The sequence below is a fragment of the Salvelinus sp. IW2-2015 genome, linkage group LG4q.2 (genome assembly GCF_002910315.2).
Source record: "Salvelinus sp. IW2-2015 linkage group LG4q.2, ASM291031v2, whole genome shotgun sequence".
Classification (NCBI taxonomy): Eukaryota; Metazoa; Chordata; class Actinopteri; order Salmoniformes; family Salmonidae; genus Salvelinus; species Salvelinus sp. IW2-2015.
The window spans coordinates 22,091,176-22,105,377 of NC_036843.1; the positions used below are offsets into that span (position 1 = coordinate 22,091,176).

The 14,202-nt window shown below is 43.7% G+C and overlaps 1 protein-coding gene across 1 annotated transcript; it reads right to left on the reverse strand.

The window, feature by feature from the left end:
- Positions 1 to 1,521: 1,521 nt before the first annotated feature.
- On the reverse strand, positions 1,522 to 5,952 carry LOC111963479 (leucine-rich repeat-containing protein 57). The gene is made up of 6 exons (XM_023986951.2): positions 5,777 to 5,952; positions 5,179 to 5,426; positions 3,445 to 3,580; positions 2,980 to 3,248; positions 2,672 to 2,857; positions 1,522 to 2,040 (listed from the first exon to the last, which is right to left on the reverse strand). Exons 2-6 carry the CDS (start codon positions 5,260 to 5,262, stop codon positions 1,999 to 2,001), a joined length of 717 nt encoding a protein of 238 aa, XP_023842719.1. The 5' UTR covers positions 5,263 to 5,426; positions 5,777 to 5,952; the 3' UTR covers positions 1,522 to 1,998.
- Positions 5,953 to 14,202: the final 8,250 nt, after the last annotated feature.

The following is a 14,202-nucleotide window of genomic DNA, read 5'->3' on the forward strand; positions in this document are numbered from 1 at the left end:
AACAAAGTTAAGTAATTCTACATAAATCAGTGTTAGTATATTGACACAATTCATGGAGAGTATTCTGTTACAATTAAATACACCTGATAAGTTAAATGTATTGTTAATGACAGCCTAATGCAACTCCTCCTTTCACAGAAAGTGCACCCTTGATCAGCAACACTGATTAGAAAACAGATATGAATGATCCTCTTTGTGAGGTTGTCTTCAATCTAGTAATAAAGGTTAGGATCCTTCAACACTTCTTTGAGGGTCAAATTTTGAATAGTGGAGGTGATCCTGTTTTGTGGTTTTTATCTGATACAATCACACACACTTCTTAAAATGTCTACAAATTATTTACAGAGTTAAATTACTAAAATAGTAAGGATGTGTTCAACAGACCAACTGAAGATAAATAACACATGAATACAAAATCAGGTCCAAATAATATAACTAGTGAGTATTCAGAAGCAATAAGAGTATGCTTGCGAAGAGCCAAATGTTCTGAACAAAAATATAAACGCAACATGTAAAGTGTTGGTCCCATGTTTGATGAGCTGAAATAAAAGTTCCCAGAAATGTTCCATATGCATAAAAAGCTTATTTCTCTCAAATTCTGTGCACAAATTTGTTTACATCCTGTTAGTGAGCATTTTTCCTTTGCCAAGATAATCCATCCACCTGACAGGTGTGGCATTTGAAGAAGCTGATTAAACAGCATGATCATTACACAGATGCACCTTGTGCTGGGGACAATAAAAGGCCACTAAAATGTGCAGTTGACACACAACACAATGCCATAGATGTCAAGCTGAGGGAGCATGCAATTAGCATGCTGACTGCAAGAATGTCCACCAGAGCTGTTGCCAGTGAATTTAATGTTAATTTCTCTACCATAAGCTACCCCCAACATCGTTTTACAGAATTTGGCAGTACATTCAACCGGCCTCACAACTGCAGACCACATGTGACCACGTCAGCCCGCCACATCCGACTTCTTCACCTGTGGGATCGTCTGAGACCAGCTACCCAGACAGCTGATGAATCTGAGGAGTATTTCTGTCTTTAATAAAGCCCTTTTGAGGGGGAAAAAATAATTTTGATTGGCTGGGCCTGGCTTCCAAGTGAGTGGGCCTATGCCCCTGCCCAATCATGAGAAATCCATAGATTAGGGCCTAATTTATTTATTTAAATTGACTGATTTCCTTATAATGAACTAACTCAGTAAAATCATTGATATTGTTCCATTTATATTTTTGTTCAGTATAGACTTGTTTACATTTAGGCTGTGATTTTCTTCATACTTTCACAGCACCAAAAAATCTAGCTCTGGTCCAGGGTTTTATGTGTGGCACGCTGATGAATCAGCTTTCCTCAGCTGAAAAGAAACACTCTGGACCAGAGCTACAGAAAAAATGTGACGTTCCATTCCAGATCCACAGGGTAAAGCCTTAATGCAAAATGGAGCTTTAAAATCATTATCTCATTCTGGGTCTATGTAGTGCAATTGTCACTGCTTTGACATTCTGTACTACAGTTTTCATTCGCTTGCTGGTCACGGCACATATACTATCTGACAGGCAGAACACTGCTTGATACTGAACCGAGGTGTTTGACTTCTGCAACAATTGTATTGTTAGATCATTTATATGCAGTTAAAAGCCAATGTATGTAGAGGGACATTTTATCCCACTATACTATTTAAGTATAACCGGCTTAGATTTTCGTTTGTAAATTAGTATTCAAGATGCAATTTCTATGAATATCGTAAGTGAATGCACTGTCTATCGTCCACTGTTCACATAGTTCTCTTTTTCCATTCATGGTATCCTGTTGCTGTCATACACAGATCATAGCATGCTCTCAATCAGTACTCAATTCTACTGTGGTTCTTGCTGTTGTAACCTGTTGCTGTAGTGCAGAAGCCATATATACTGTAGTAAGACAACCACTAGGGAGGGTACTTGGGTGTAGTGCACAAGCTGGACTCAGGGGGATGCTCCCTCTCTCTATTCTTCAGGCAAACTTCTTCTTGGTTGCAGTGAAGCGCTCCATGTACTGTGGGGTAAACAAATGAGATCGCCATCAGTTACACCTGGAACACTACGGACAGCATAACAACTGAAGAGATGAGCTATTTGTGTAAGCACTGAATGGTTGGTCCAAGTTCTAACTATTATAATAGGTAAGTGGTCATATCACATTAGACCTTGATTATCCTAAGCTTGGGAAATTCGATTGTCATTTTAAGCTTCACAACATCATTTCAACACTGTAATATCATCATGAAACGTCATAGATGTATTTAGTGTCAGGGGCTATATTTGACCGCTTATGTCAAGTGCAGGGATTATGGCTGGGAAAGAATACTAGAGCTGTCTGAGCCACAACTTTCTTCACTTGATCTTCCTTATGTTGAACAGGAAATCACATTATTGTTGAGGTAGTCCACCAGTCTGGGGAAAGAGTCTTGTTTCCACACTGATCACAAACAAATTACGTCAACCATGGGAGACAGACATATTTCAAACCAATGCCTTTGAAACTCATGAGTGGTTTAGTTTACAATAGATATAAAGACAGCTTAGTGATTTAGTGCAGCAGCATGACTGTTCCTTGCTTTAACATTGACCATTCATTTGGCAGTAGGCAGCAAGTTAAAGAAACAGAAATTTGTTTCACACCTCACCTTCTCATACCCTTCCAGGTCCCGCATATTTTTCACCTCAAACAGGTTGCCCTCCACAGAGAGCAGAGACACCTGGGAGCTGGTGAGGATGGACACAGGGATGGAGGCAAGCTCTAGACAGTTCTCCTCCAGTCTCAGCACCTTTAGCCTCTGGCAGGTGGACACCTCCGCAGACACCACTGAAATCTGGGATCATAATTTATATAGATTAATATAGATTTGATTCTAGATTAGGTCCCTGGTTAAAAATAGTGCACTATATAGGGAATAGTGTGCCATTTGAGATGCAACCATAAACACCTGATTACCTGGTTCTGGTTGAGATTGATCTCGATGGCTTGCAGGGCCGCTACCTCAGCAGGAACAGCCTGGATGTGATTCTTGGACAGGTCCAGGACGTCCAGGTGTCGTAGGGAGCCGAGGCCGCCAGGAAACTCCCGGAACTTGTTCCCAGACAGGCTGAGGGTGCGCAATGCTTTCAACTGTCCTACACCGCTAGGGAGCTGCCTCAGTTGGTTCCCGTTCAGCAAGAGGGTCTCTAATTTCTTAAGCTTCCCAATTTCATCTGGGAGACTTGCTATGTAGCACAAAACAAACACACTAACTTAATATATAGCCTAGCTATAGAGACTGATTGAAGCAGAGGAATTCACATCAATAATCAATGCACCTAATGGGCATTCCTTATTCAGTGAAAGCAAAGGGTTAATAATTTGTCATCAGAAGATGCTGTAGTATAAGACAGAATCTGAGGAGATGTAGCAACCACTTACTGAGTTTATTACAATTTAAAGTCAGACTCTTCATCTGAAGGAAGTTTCCTATGGCGGCAGGCAGCACTTCAATCTTGTTGGAAGACAGATCTACAGTCCGTAGGTTTCCAGTCAACCTCTGGAGCTCCTCGGGGAACTGAAATATGTTAGTGGGGGAGAAATACGCTGAACAAAGATAAACACAACATGCAACAATTTCAAAGATTTTACTCAGTTAAAGTTCATATAAGGAAATCAGTCAGTTGAAATTAATTCATTAACCCCTGATCTATGGATTTCACATGACTGAGAATACAGAACTGAATATGTTGGTCACAGGCACTGTACCTTAAAATTAAGGTAGGGGAGTGGATCAGAAAATCACTCAGTATATGGTGTGAACACCATTTGCCTCATGCAGTGCGACACATCTCCTTCACATAGTTGATCAGGATGTTGATTGTGGCCTGTGGAATGTTGTCCCACTCCTCTTCAATGGCTGTGAAAAGTTGCTGGATATTGGCAGGAACTGGAACCCGCTGTTGTACACATTGATCTAGAGTATCCCAAACATGCTCAATGGTTGACATGTCTGGTGAGTATGCAAGCCATGAAAAAACTGGGACGTTTTCAGTTTCCAGAAATTGTGTACAGATCCTTGCGACATGGGGCCGTGCATTATCATGCTGAAACATGAGGTGATGGTGGCAGATGAATGGCACGACATTGGGCCCCAGGATCTCGTCACGGTATCTCGGTTCATTCAAATTGCCATCGATAAAATGCAATTGTGTTCGTTGTCCGGAGCTTATGCCCGCCCATACCATAACCCCAACGTCACAATGGGGCACTCTGTTCACAACATTGACATCAGCAAACCGCCTGCTCACATGACGTCATAAAGCGGTCTCCCATCTGCCCGGTACAGTTGAAGCTGGGATTCATCCGTGAAAAGCATACTTCTCCAGCGTGCCAGTGAAGGTGAGCATTTCCCCACTGAAGTCGTGAGTTCGACGAGCACACAGATGAGTTTCCCTGAGACGGTTTCTGAGTTTGTTCAGAAATTATTTGGTTTTGCAAACCCCCAGTTTCTGTCCGAGTGGCTGGCCTCAGACGATCCGCCGGATGTGGAGGTCCTGGGCTGGCGTGGTTACACATGGTCTGCGGTTGTGAGGCCGGTTGGATGTTCTGCCAAATTCTCTAAAACGACGTTGGAGGAAGCTTATGGTAGAGAATTGAACAATACATTAACTGGCAACAGCTCTGGTGGACATTCCTGCAGTCAGCATGTCAATTGCACACTCCCTCAAAACTTGAGACATTTGTGGCATTCTGTTGACAACTGCACATTTTAGAGTGGCCTTTTTATTGTCCCCAGCATAAGGTGCACCTGTGTAATGATTATGCTGTTTCATCAGCTTCTTGATATGGCACACCTGTCAGGTGGGTGGATTATCTTGGCAAAGAAATGCTCACTAACAGGATGTAAACAAAGTTGTGCACAATTTGAGAGAAATAATATTTTTGTGCATATGGAACATTTCTGGGCTCTTATTTCAGTTCATGAAACATAGGACCAACTCATTACATCTTGCATTTATATTTTTGTTCAGTATACACACATTCAAACCGTCGACCACAACGACAACTGAATGGAATTCAGCTAAATAAACGAAGCACCAGTTAGCAGACTGCTGTGGTGTGCTGATTTGAACAAGCAGACTATAATGGGCTGTGTGTGCATGCAATTCTTACCTCAGGGAGACCTTTCCCTGTCAGCTGAAAGATCCCAGTCTTCTGGGAGTTCTCCAGATGGGCTTTGATTGCACTGTTCCCCATCTTTGTTGTAGTTTCCCGCTAATGCGGCTCTCCTAAGTGATGATCTTAAACTTTACAGTTGGTCACACGCTTATGTAATCAGCTAGCCTATTATTGTGATGGTGGTGCCAGATACTGGGGTTGTGCCTTTAAGATAGTTACTTCCCTGGTTGTCAGTGTGGTCCCTATAAGAGATCAATTATACAAATAAATCATTAATTGCTGCTGCCGGCGTTTAACTATCCGTTAATTAACAGTAGCTGACAAACAAGAAAAGGAGGAACATGATGTAAGAAGCTAGCACTATCTAGCTAACGTTAGCTACCCTACCACTAGTACTGTCTGAGGCAAGTTGAGACATATTCATGCATATTATTGAAATTGGGAGTAATGTGTCTAGTACTATAACAGCAAAGGGTCATACATATTTGTTCTTTAAATAACATTTTCCCAAGGATGGTAAATATTGTTGAGACTGTTAGCATAGCTAGCCAGCGAGTTAACGTTAGACCATCTGGGATTTTAGTTTACTTACCTCACGAGCTGATTTGTCCTTCTTGTGCAATACTTGTCTGCAAATTGTAACTTATATATTAGGAACAGATAACTATGAGGATTATTGGACTAGTCAAACCTAAACACAAGCCTAGGACATAGTAGAGCTGCTCGAACAATAAACATGTCGTTGGGAAGCTAACAGCTTGACGTCAATGCGCATGCCTGTATGTGGCTAGCTAAACCAATCCGCTAGTTGGCAGTAGAGCAAGAACAAATCCAGAAGCCATTCGTTCATCAAATGGAAAAGGAACAACTACATCGGCGGGCTAAATTTGAAAGAAGAATTGCAAAAAAAATCGTTAAAAAAGCTATTCCTGTAAATACAGTATGGCTACTCCCGTATCCAGTAGTTGATCTAGAAGTGTTGGAGAGACTACAGAAAGATAGGGAGGGTGTTGATCCATCTGATTTGATTAATAGACGTCTGGATACTGTGTATCAGGATTTTGTGGCCATTTACATAGATGGTTCAAAAGATCCAAGGACAGGATGTACTGGGTCAGCATTTGTAGTGCATGAATGTGGGGTGGCAGTCAGGAAACGTATTACATATCATCTGGCTGTGGGGTTGGAGGAGAACGAGACAGTTAATGTACTGGCTAAACAAGCACTTAGTAGTAGGGATGTGGATGTCGTAGTGTCAATAAGCAAGGCAGAGCCAAAAAGCCTGATATAGACAGTGATGGTGCAGAGATGGCAGGAGCAGTGGAATAGAGATACCAAGGGGAGGCTTTTATTTATTTATTAAACCTTTATTTCAAGTACAGAGAAAAATCAGGGAGGGGAGGACGGCATGAAGGGACAGAAGAGAGGAGGTTATTTTTACAAGATTAAGGGTGGGACACAGCCGGTTGAATAAGACTTTAAATGTGATAGGAAAGCATCCAACAGGAAAGTGTCATTTTTGCTAGGAAACAGACCGTGGAGCATATTGGTACAGTGTGGGCAGTATCAGAGGGAAAATGAGAGGATGAGATCTAATTAGTTTAAAGAGTATATTGAGTAGAACTTAATAAGATAAAGTCTCAAATATTTTGTTATCTTTTTTAAGAGCAACGTGGCTGGCAGGTAGGATTTAGTTTCTCCCTGTCTCTGGCCAACAATTCAGTACAGTAGGTGGCGGTAATGCACCATAACGTTGGATGCCAACCACCGATAAACCCCACCAAAGAAGAAGGAGAATCCCTACGAAAAGTTGATTTACACGTTCCAATATGTTGGTGTATATTGGTAGCTGTATAAGAACTTGGTAGTTGTGCGAATGGGGTAAAATTAGGTTTGCTATCTTAATGTAGACAAAACAATGCTTTATCAGCTAGCACAACCTAGCTAACCTCTATGAATACGAGACTGGACATACTAACTAGCTAATGTTAATTACAGCAGATAATATAGCTAGCTAGCTAATGTTAATTACAGCAGATAATATAGCTAGCTAATGTTAATTACAGCAGATAATATAGTTAGCTAGCTAATGTTAATTACAGCAGATAATATAGCTAGCTAGCTAACTGAGATCCCCTGGCTATATTGACAATGCATCTTTGCTTTTTCACAGCTACATATTTTCAAAGTTTGACGACGCCACCAGCCTTACAAATGAATGCCTGGGACCTTGCTCCTGGATCATATCACTTCCACCTTACCTGACACCCTAGACCCACTTTAATTTGCATACCGCACCAATAGATCCACAGATGATGCAAACCCCATCGCAGTGCACACTGACCTATCCCATCTGGACAAGAGGAATATCTATGTCAGAATGTTATTCATTGACTATAGCTCAGCCTTCAACACCATATTACCCTCCATGCTCATCTTTAAGCTCGGGGCCCTGGGTCTGAACCCCGCCCTGTGCAACTTGGTCCTGGACTTCCTGATGGGCCACCCCCAGGTGGTGAAGGTAGGAAACAACACCTCCACTACGCTTATCCTCAACACAGGGGCCCCACAAGGGAACATGCTCAACCCCCTCCTGTACTCCCTGTTCACCTGTGACTGCGTGGCCATGTACACCTCCAACTCAATCATCAAGTTTGCAGACGACACAACAGAAGCAGGCCTGATTACCAACAATGACGGGACAGCCTACAGGAAGCAGGTGAGGGCCTTGACGGAGTGGTGCCAGGAAAAATTACCTCAACGTCAACAAAACGAAGGAGCTGATCGTGGACAGCAGAGGGAGCATGCCCCTATCCACATCGACGGGACCGCAGTGGAGAAGCTGAAAGAATCTGAAATGGTCCACCCACATAGACAGTGTGGTGAAGAAAGCGCAACATCGCCTCTTAAACCTCAGGAGGCTGAAGAAATCTGGCTTGGCCACTAAGACCCTCAAACTTTTACAGATGCACAAATGAGAACACCCTGTCAGCTGTATCGTCGCCCGGTACGGCAACTGCACCGCAGGGCTCTCCAGAGGGTGGTGCGACCAGCTCAATGCATCACCAGGGGCACACTGCCTGCCCTACAGGACTCCTATAACACCCGATGTCACAGGAAGGCCAAAAAGATCATCAAGGACATCAACCACCTGAGTCACCACCTGAGTTTATTTTTACTATTATTCTACAGTGTAGAAATAGTAAAAATTAAGAAAATCCCTGGAATGAGTAGGTGTGTCCAAACATTTGACTGGTACTGTATGTACACTACCGTTCAAAGGTTTGGGTTCACTTAGAAATGTCCTTGTTTTTTTAAAGAAAAGCAAACATTTTTGTCCATTAAAATAACATCAGAAATACATTGTTAATGTATGCGAGAAATTACCAAGAAACTGAAGATCTCGTACAACGCTGTGTACTACTTCCTTCACAGAACAGTGCAAATTGGCTCTAACCAGAAAAGAAAGAGTGGGAGGCCTGAGCAAGAGGACAAGTACATTAGAGTGTCTAGTTTGAGAAACAGACGCCTCACAAGTCCTCATCTGGCAGCTTCATTAAATAGTACCCGCAAAACACCAGTCTCAACGTCAACAGTGAAGAGGCGACTCCGGGATGCTGGCCTTCTAGGCAGAGTTGCAAAATAATGCCATATCTCAGACTGACCAATAAAAATAAAAGATTAAGATGGGCGAAAGAACACAGACACTGGACAGAGGAACTCTGCCTAGAATGCCAACATCCCGGAGTCGCCTCTTCACGGTAGTGTAGGTATTAAGACCCTTTGCTATGAGACTCGAAATTGAGCTCAGGTGCATCCTGTTTACATTGATCATCCTTGAGATGTTTCTACAACTTGATTGAAGTCCACCTGTGGTAAATTCAATTGATTGGACATGATTTGGAAAGGCACACACCTGTCTATATAAGGTCCCACAGTTGACAGTGCATGTCAGAGCAAAAACCAAGCCATGAGGTCGAAGGAATTGTCCGTAGAGCGCTGAGACAGGATTGTGTAGAGCGCTGAGACAGGATTGTGTAGAGGCACAGATCTGGGGAAGGGTACTAAAACATTCTGCAGTGGCCTCCATCATTCTTAAATGCAAGAAGTTTGGAACCACCAAGACTTTGTCGCTTTGTTATTATGGATATTTTGTGTAGATTGTTGAGGAATTTTTTTCTTTCATCCATTTTAGGATAAGGCTGTAATGTAACAAAATGTGGAAAAAGTCAAGGGGTGTGAATACTTTACAGATGCATACATGACAAGAAGATTGTGTGGACTGAAAATGTTTTGTGTTAGTTTACAACATCCCCCCTCAATGTGCAATGTCTGCCCTAACTAATGGTATCTTTGTAAATTAATCTTGTTATTATGAGGTATAATGGACCTGTTGTTTCATAAAGTGTAAGGCAACACTGTCACCTAGTGGTATCTGGAACTTGGCATTTGAGTGTACCCCCCAGTGTACCATCAAACGTGTTTTCACTTTAAACTAAATATTCCCTGGGTTGTATTGATTAATGCACACAAGTTTCATATTGGATAAATCCACGTAGTCCCTTCCTGTTTCCTTCCAATTTATTAATTTTGGTTCCTAGTCATTTCTTGTGGTCGGACGCACGTAACATTAATAGTATTGTAGCAAAATAGTCGAGTACCTGGTGCCAGATTTTAGTTCTGGGCTGGCAAGGATAGGGTTTCTAGTAAATATGACCCTAATGTTTTTGTTTGGTGTCCCCTGTCTGACCACAGGTCTCTCTCACAAATTGTCAAACACATTCTATGAAACCAGAGAGAGAAAAAACACTAGAGAATAAACACTTTATTAGCAAGTCTTTGTGGACACAGAGCTCAAAAGCATAATTAGTGTAAAGCAGAATATAAATAAATCCACAAATTCAGAGATATACACTTGACTACAGACTGAGTGGCATAGGGTCAGAGCCAACAGCAATAAAGTAGAGTGAATTTTAAAATCTACAGGTTGCCTTTCTTTCCACTACATACACTCTGTCTCTTGTTGGCAGGGAAAGCCTGGCACTAGCTGTGTTACTTAATGCTTGGCATATCAATGACCCTGGTCAGAGCGGAAGAGGGGTCACTCTCACAACAACAGCAGGCTGATTCATATGAGCAGGTTGTCATTGACTTAGGAGTTTGAAAAGTGGTACTTTTGGGCTATTTCAGACTGCTGAATTTTGCTCTGTATATAGCATTGATAATTACGATAATACATTTTATTTGTCGGACACCTTTCAGGGAACTCAAGGACATCTTACATTAAAGGTAGGCCTAAATCAAATCAGGTGCCAATCAAATAGTATTTGTCAAACATGCGCCGAATACAACAGGTTTAGACCTTACTATGAAATGCTTACTTACGAGCCCTTAAGCAACATTGCAAAGGTTTAAAAAAAAATAAGAAGCATTTGCTAAATAAATTCATGGGAAAAAAATAGTAGCATAATAAAATAGCAATAACGAGGCTATATACAGGGGGTAACGAGTCAATGTGCAGGGGTACGGGATAGTCAAGGTAATTGAGGTAATATGTACATGTAGGTATGTCACGCCCTGACTTTAGTTTTCTATATTTTCTGTATTATATTGGTCAGGTCAGGGTGGGTATAGGTGTGTTTGTCTAGGGTTTTTTGTTTATCTATGGGGATTTTGTATGTCTAGGGAATGTAGGTTTATGGTGGCCTGAATTGGTTCCCAATCAGAGGCAGCTGTTTATCGTTGTCTCTGATTGGGGATCCTATTTAGGTTGCCATTTGCCATTTAGGTTTTGTGGGTAGTTGTCTGTGTTGTTGCCTGTCAGCACTCTGTTATTTATAGCTTCACATTCGTTTTGTTGTTTTTGTTAGTTTGTTTTAGTGGTTCATTCGTTTGTTAAAAAAATTGTGTATTCACATCACGCTGCGCCTTGGTCTCCTCACTACGACGATCGTGACAGAACTAACCACCAAAAAAGGACCAAGCAGCGTGCTAAAGAGGGAGTGGACATCTTGGACCGGAGAAAGAGGAGTGGAGGACATCCTGGACCTGGAGGAGGTAATGGCAGAGGACAAGACCCTGCCATGGAGCAGGTGGAGATAGCACAGGAGGAACGTTGACGATATGAGGGTACACGGCTGGCACGAAAGCCCGAGAGGCAGCCCCATGATTTTTGTGGGGGAGGGACACGAGGAGATTGCATGGGTCAGGTCGGAGACCTGAGCCAACTCCCCGTGCTTACCGTGGGCGGGCTGTCGTAACTGGTCAGGCACCGTGTTATGCGGTGGAGCGCACAGTGTCTCCAGTACGCGTTCTTAAGCCCCGGTGCGCTACATCCCAGCTCCCACACATCTGCCGGGCTAGGGTGAGCATCCAGCCAGGAAGGATTGTGCCAGCCCTGCTCTCCAGACCTCCAGTACGTCTCTACGCGCCAGGATTATCCTGCGCCGGCTCTGCGCACTGTATCTCCAGTGTGTCTGCACAGCCCAGTGCGTCCGTGCCTGCGCCCGCACGTGCTGGGCCAAAAGTCCCCAGCCAGGACGGGTTGTTGCAGGCTCATAGCTCGAGACCTCCAGTGCGCCTCCACGGCCCAGTGTAGCCGGTGCCTCGGCCAAGACAAGGCCTCCTGCATGTCTCCCAGCCTGGTGAGTCCTGTGCCTGCTCCCAGAGCCAGGCCTGTGCGTCTCTCCACTCCAGTGATGATCCATGGCAAGAAGCCTCCAGTGATGATTCATGGCAAGAAGCCTCCATGGTGATCCATGGCACAAAGCCTCCAGTGGTGAATCCATTGGCACGAAGCCTCCAGTGGTGATCCATGGCACGAAACTCCAGTGGTGAATCCATGGCCACGAAGCTCCAGTGATGATCCATGGACGAAGCTCCAGTGATGATCCATGGCACGAAGCCTCCAGTGATGATCCATGGCAAGAAGCCTCCAGGGGTGAGACATGGCACGAAGCCTCCAACGGGGGTCTCCAGTCCCCGAGCCTCCAGTGGACGGTCTCCTGTCCGGAAGCCGCCAGAGTCGCCCTCCTGTCGGAGCCGCCAGAGTCGCCCTCCTGTCCGGAGCCGCCAGAGTCGCCCTCCTGTCCGGAGCCGCCCAGAGTCTCCCTCCTGTCCGGAGCCACGCCCATAGTCTTAGCTCCTGACCAGCCGGCGCAGGACCGCCGAGCGCGCGGCGGCGTCACCGTGCCGTTGTACCGGTGAGCGCTGCAGGAGTCTGCACTCCTCGTACCAAGGTAGCCGCTCTTCAGAGTGTCGCTCACATCCTTCCGGAGACAGCCAGAGTCGCCCTCCTGCTCGCAGGAGCCGCCAGAGATGTCGCACCTACCTGTCCTGATACTCACTTGGAAACGCAACAGTGAAGTACCACAGACCTGAGGAGTTTCAGGACAGCTCGAGAGAGAGCAGATCAACGACCCGGCTCTAGAAGCGGCTAGACCTACACTAACAAGATGGGCCAAGCCTAGGAGGACTAGGAGCGGGGTCTCCGATCCCTCCACACGAATTAGCGCATCCATTACCCGCAGAAACCTGAAAAGTTACACCACCCAGACACACTACTATCCAGCCAAGAACTCTACAAGGTTAGCGGACTCAGGAATCCTACACACAGGCCTACCATTTGCCGAGTGGGGAGTTAACCAACGCTCGTCTCGCCCTGGACCATTTAGTTGTAATTCTATAACTCTCTCTCACATGTATTATCTAACTTAAGAGTCCCAGGTCTGAACGCGTAATAGTTGCACACCTAGGAAGTGAGTGGGATATAAGGCTGTGCTTTGGACTAGTTGTACTTTAGGTTATTATACATTTAAGAAAAACTCTAGTACATATACTAAGTTCGAGGAATTTTTACTGATCACCTTTATACCCACCCTTCATGTGGTCTCACACCCCTCTTGAGGAGATGTAGGTTTGAGTACCCGCGGCTGAGCCATGAACATGATGAAAGTATTCGCAAAATGCAGAAGGCAGCTGTTTAAATGCGGTTGTAACTGATTGGGGATCCTAWTTAGGTTGCCATTTTCCATTTAGGTTTTGTGGGTAGTTGTCTATGTGTTGTTGCCTGTCAGCACTCTGTTATTTATAGCTTCACGTTCGTTTTGTTGTTTTTGTTAGTTTGTTTAGTGGTTCATTCGTTTATTAAAAAATTCATTCGTTTATTAAAAAATTATGTATTCACATCACGCTGCGCCTTGGTCTCCTCACTACGACGATCGTGACAAGGTAGGGGTAAAGTGACTATGCATAGATAATAAACAGAGTAGCAGCAGCGTATGTGAAGAGTGTGAATGTATGTGTGTGCGTAAATATTAATGTGTGTGTTGGAGTGTCAGTGTAGTATGTGTCCAGTGAATGTACATTGAGACTGTGCAAAACATAATAACAATAAAATAAGGGGGTCAATGCAAATAGTCCGGGTAGCCATTTGATTAACTGTTCAGGAGTCTTATGGCTTGGGGGTAGAAGCTGTTAAAACTTCTTAGGGCTAGGGTCTATTTTCTTGAATTTCCGCCTGACTGATGTGCCCAAAGTAAACTGCCTGTTACTCAGGCCCAGAAGCCAGGATATGCATATAAGTGGTAGCACTGGATAGAAAGCACTTTGAAGTTTGTAGAAATGTTAAAATAATGTATGAGACTATAACACAATTGATATGGTAGGCGAAAATCCAAAGAAAAACAAACCGTAAATTTAAATTTTGAGGTCCCAAGCTTATAATGGAAAGCTATGGGTTCTATGCAATTCTAGCTCCCAGATTGCAATTCCTATGGCTTCCAATAGATGTCAACAGTCTTTGTTTAAGGTTTCAGGCTTGTTTCTTCCAAAACGAGGGAGAATTTTGAGTTTGGTACAGAGTCCCAGTGGAAAATCAGTCTGTCGGCGCGCGATGAAGAGGAGGCGCGCCTGCTAATTTTACTTTTCTATTGAACATTCTTCTTTCCGTATTAAATTTTATAGTTTAATTACATTTTAAGGTACCTGAGGATTAAATAGAAACGTTTGTCTTGTCTA

Excerpts from the sequence above, each read along its gene's own strand:
- LOC111963479 (XM_023986951.2), bottom strand. The coding sequence starts at position 5,262 with ATGGGGAACAGTGCAATCAAAGCCCATCTGGAGAACTCCCAGAAGACT. Across the intron at positions 2,858-2,979 it reads TCAATCTCAACCAGAACCAG|ATTTCAGTGGTGTCTGCGGA; the intron begins GTAATCAGGTGT and ends TTATGATCCCAG. Across the intron at positions 2,041-2,671 it reads ACCTGGAAGGGTATGAGAAG|TACATGGAGCGCTTCACTGC; the intron begins GTGAGGTGTGAA and ends TTTACCCCACAG.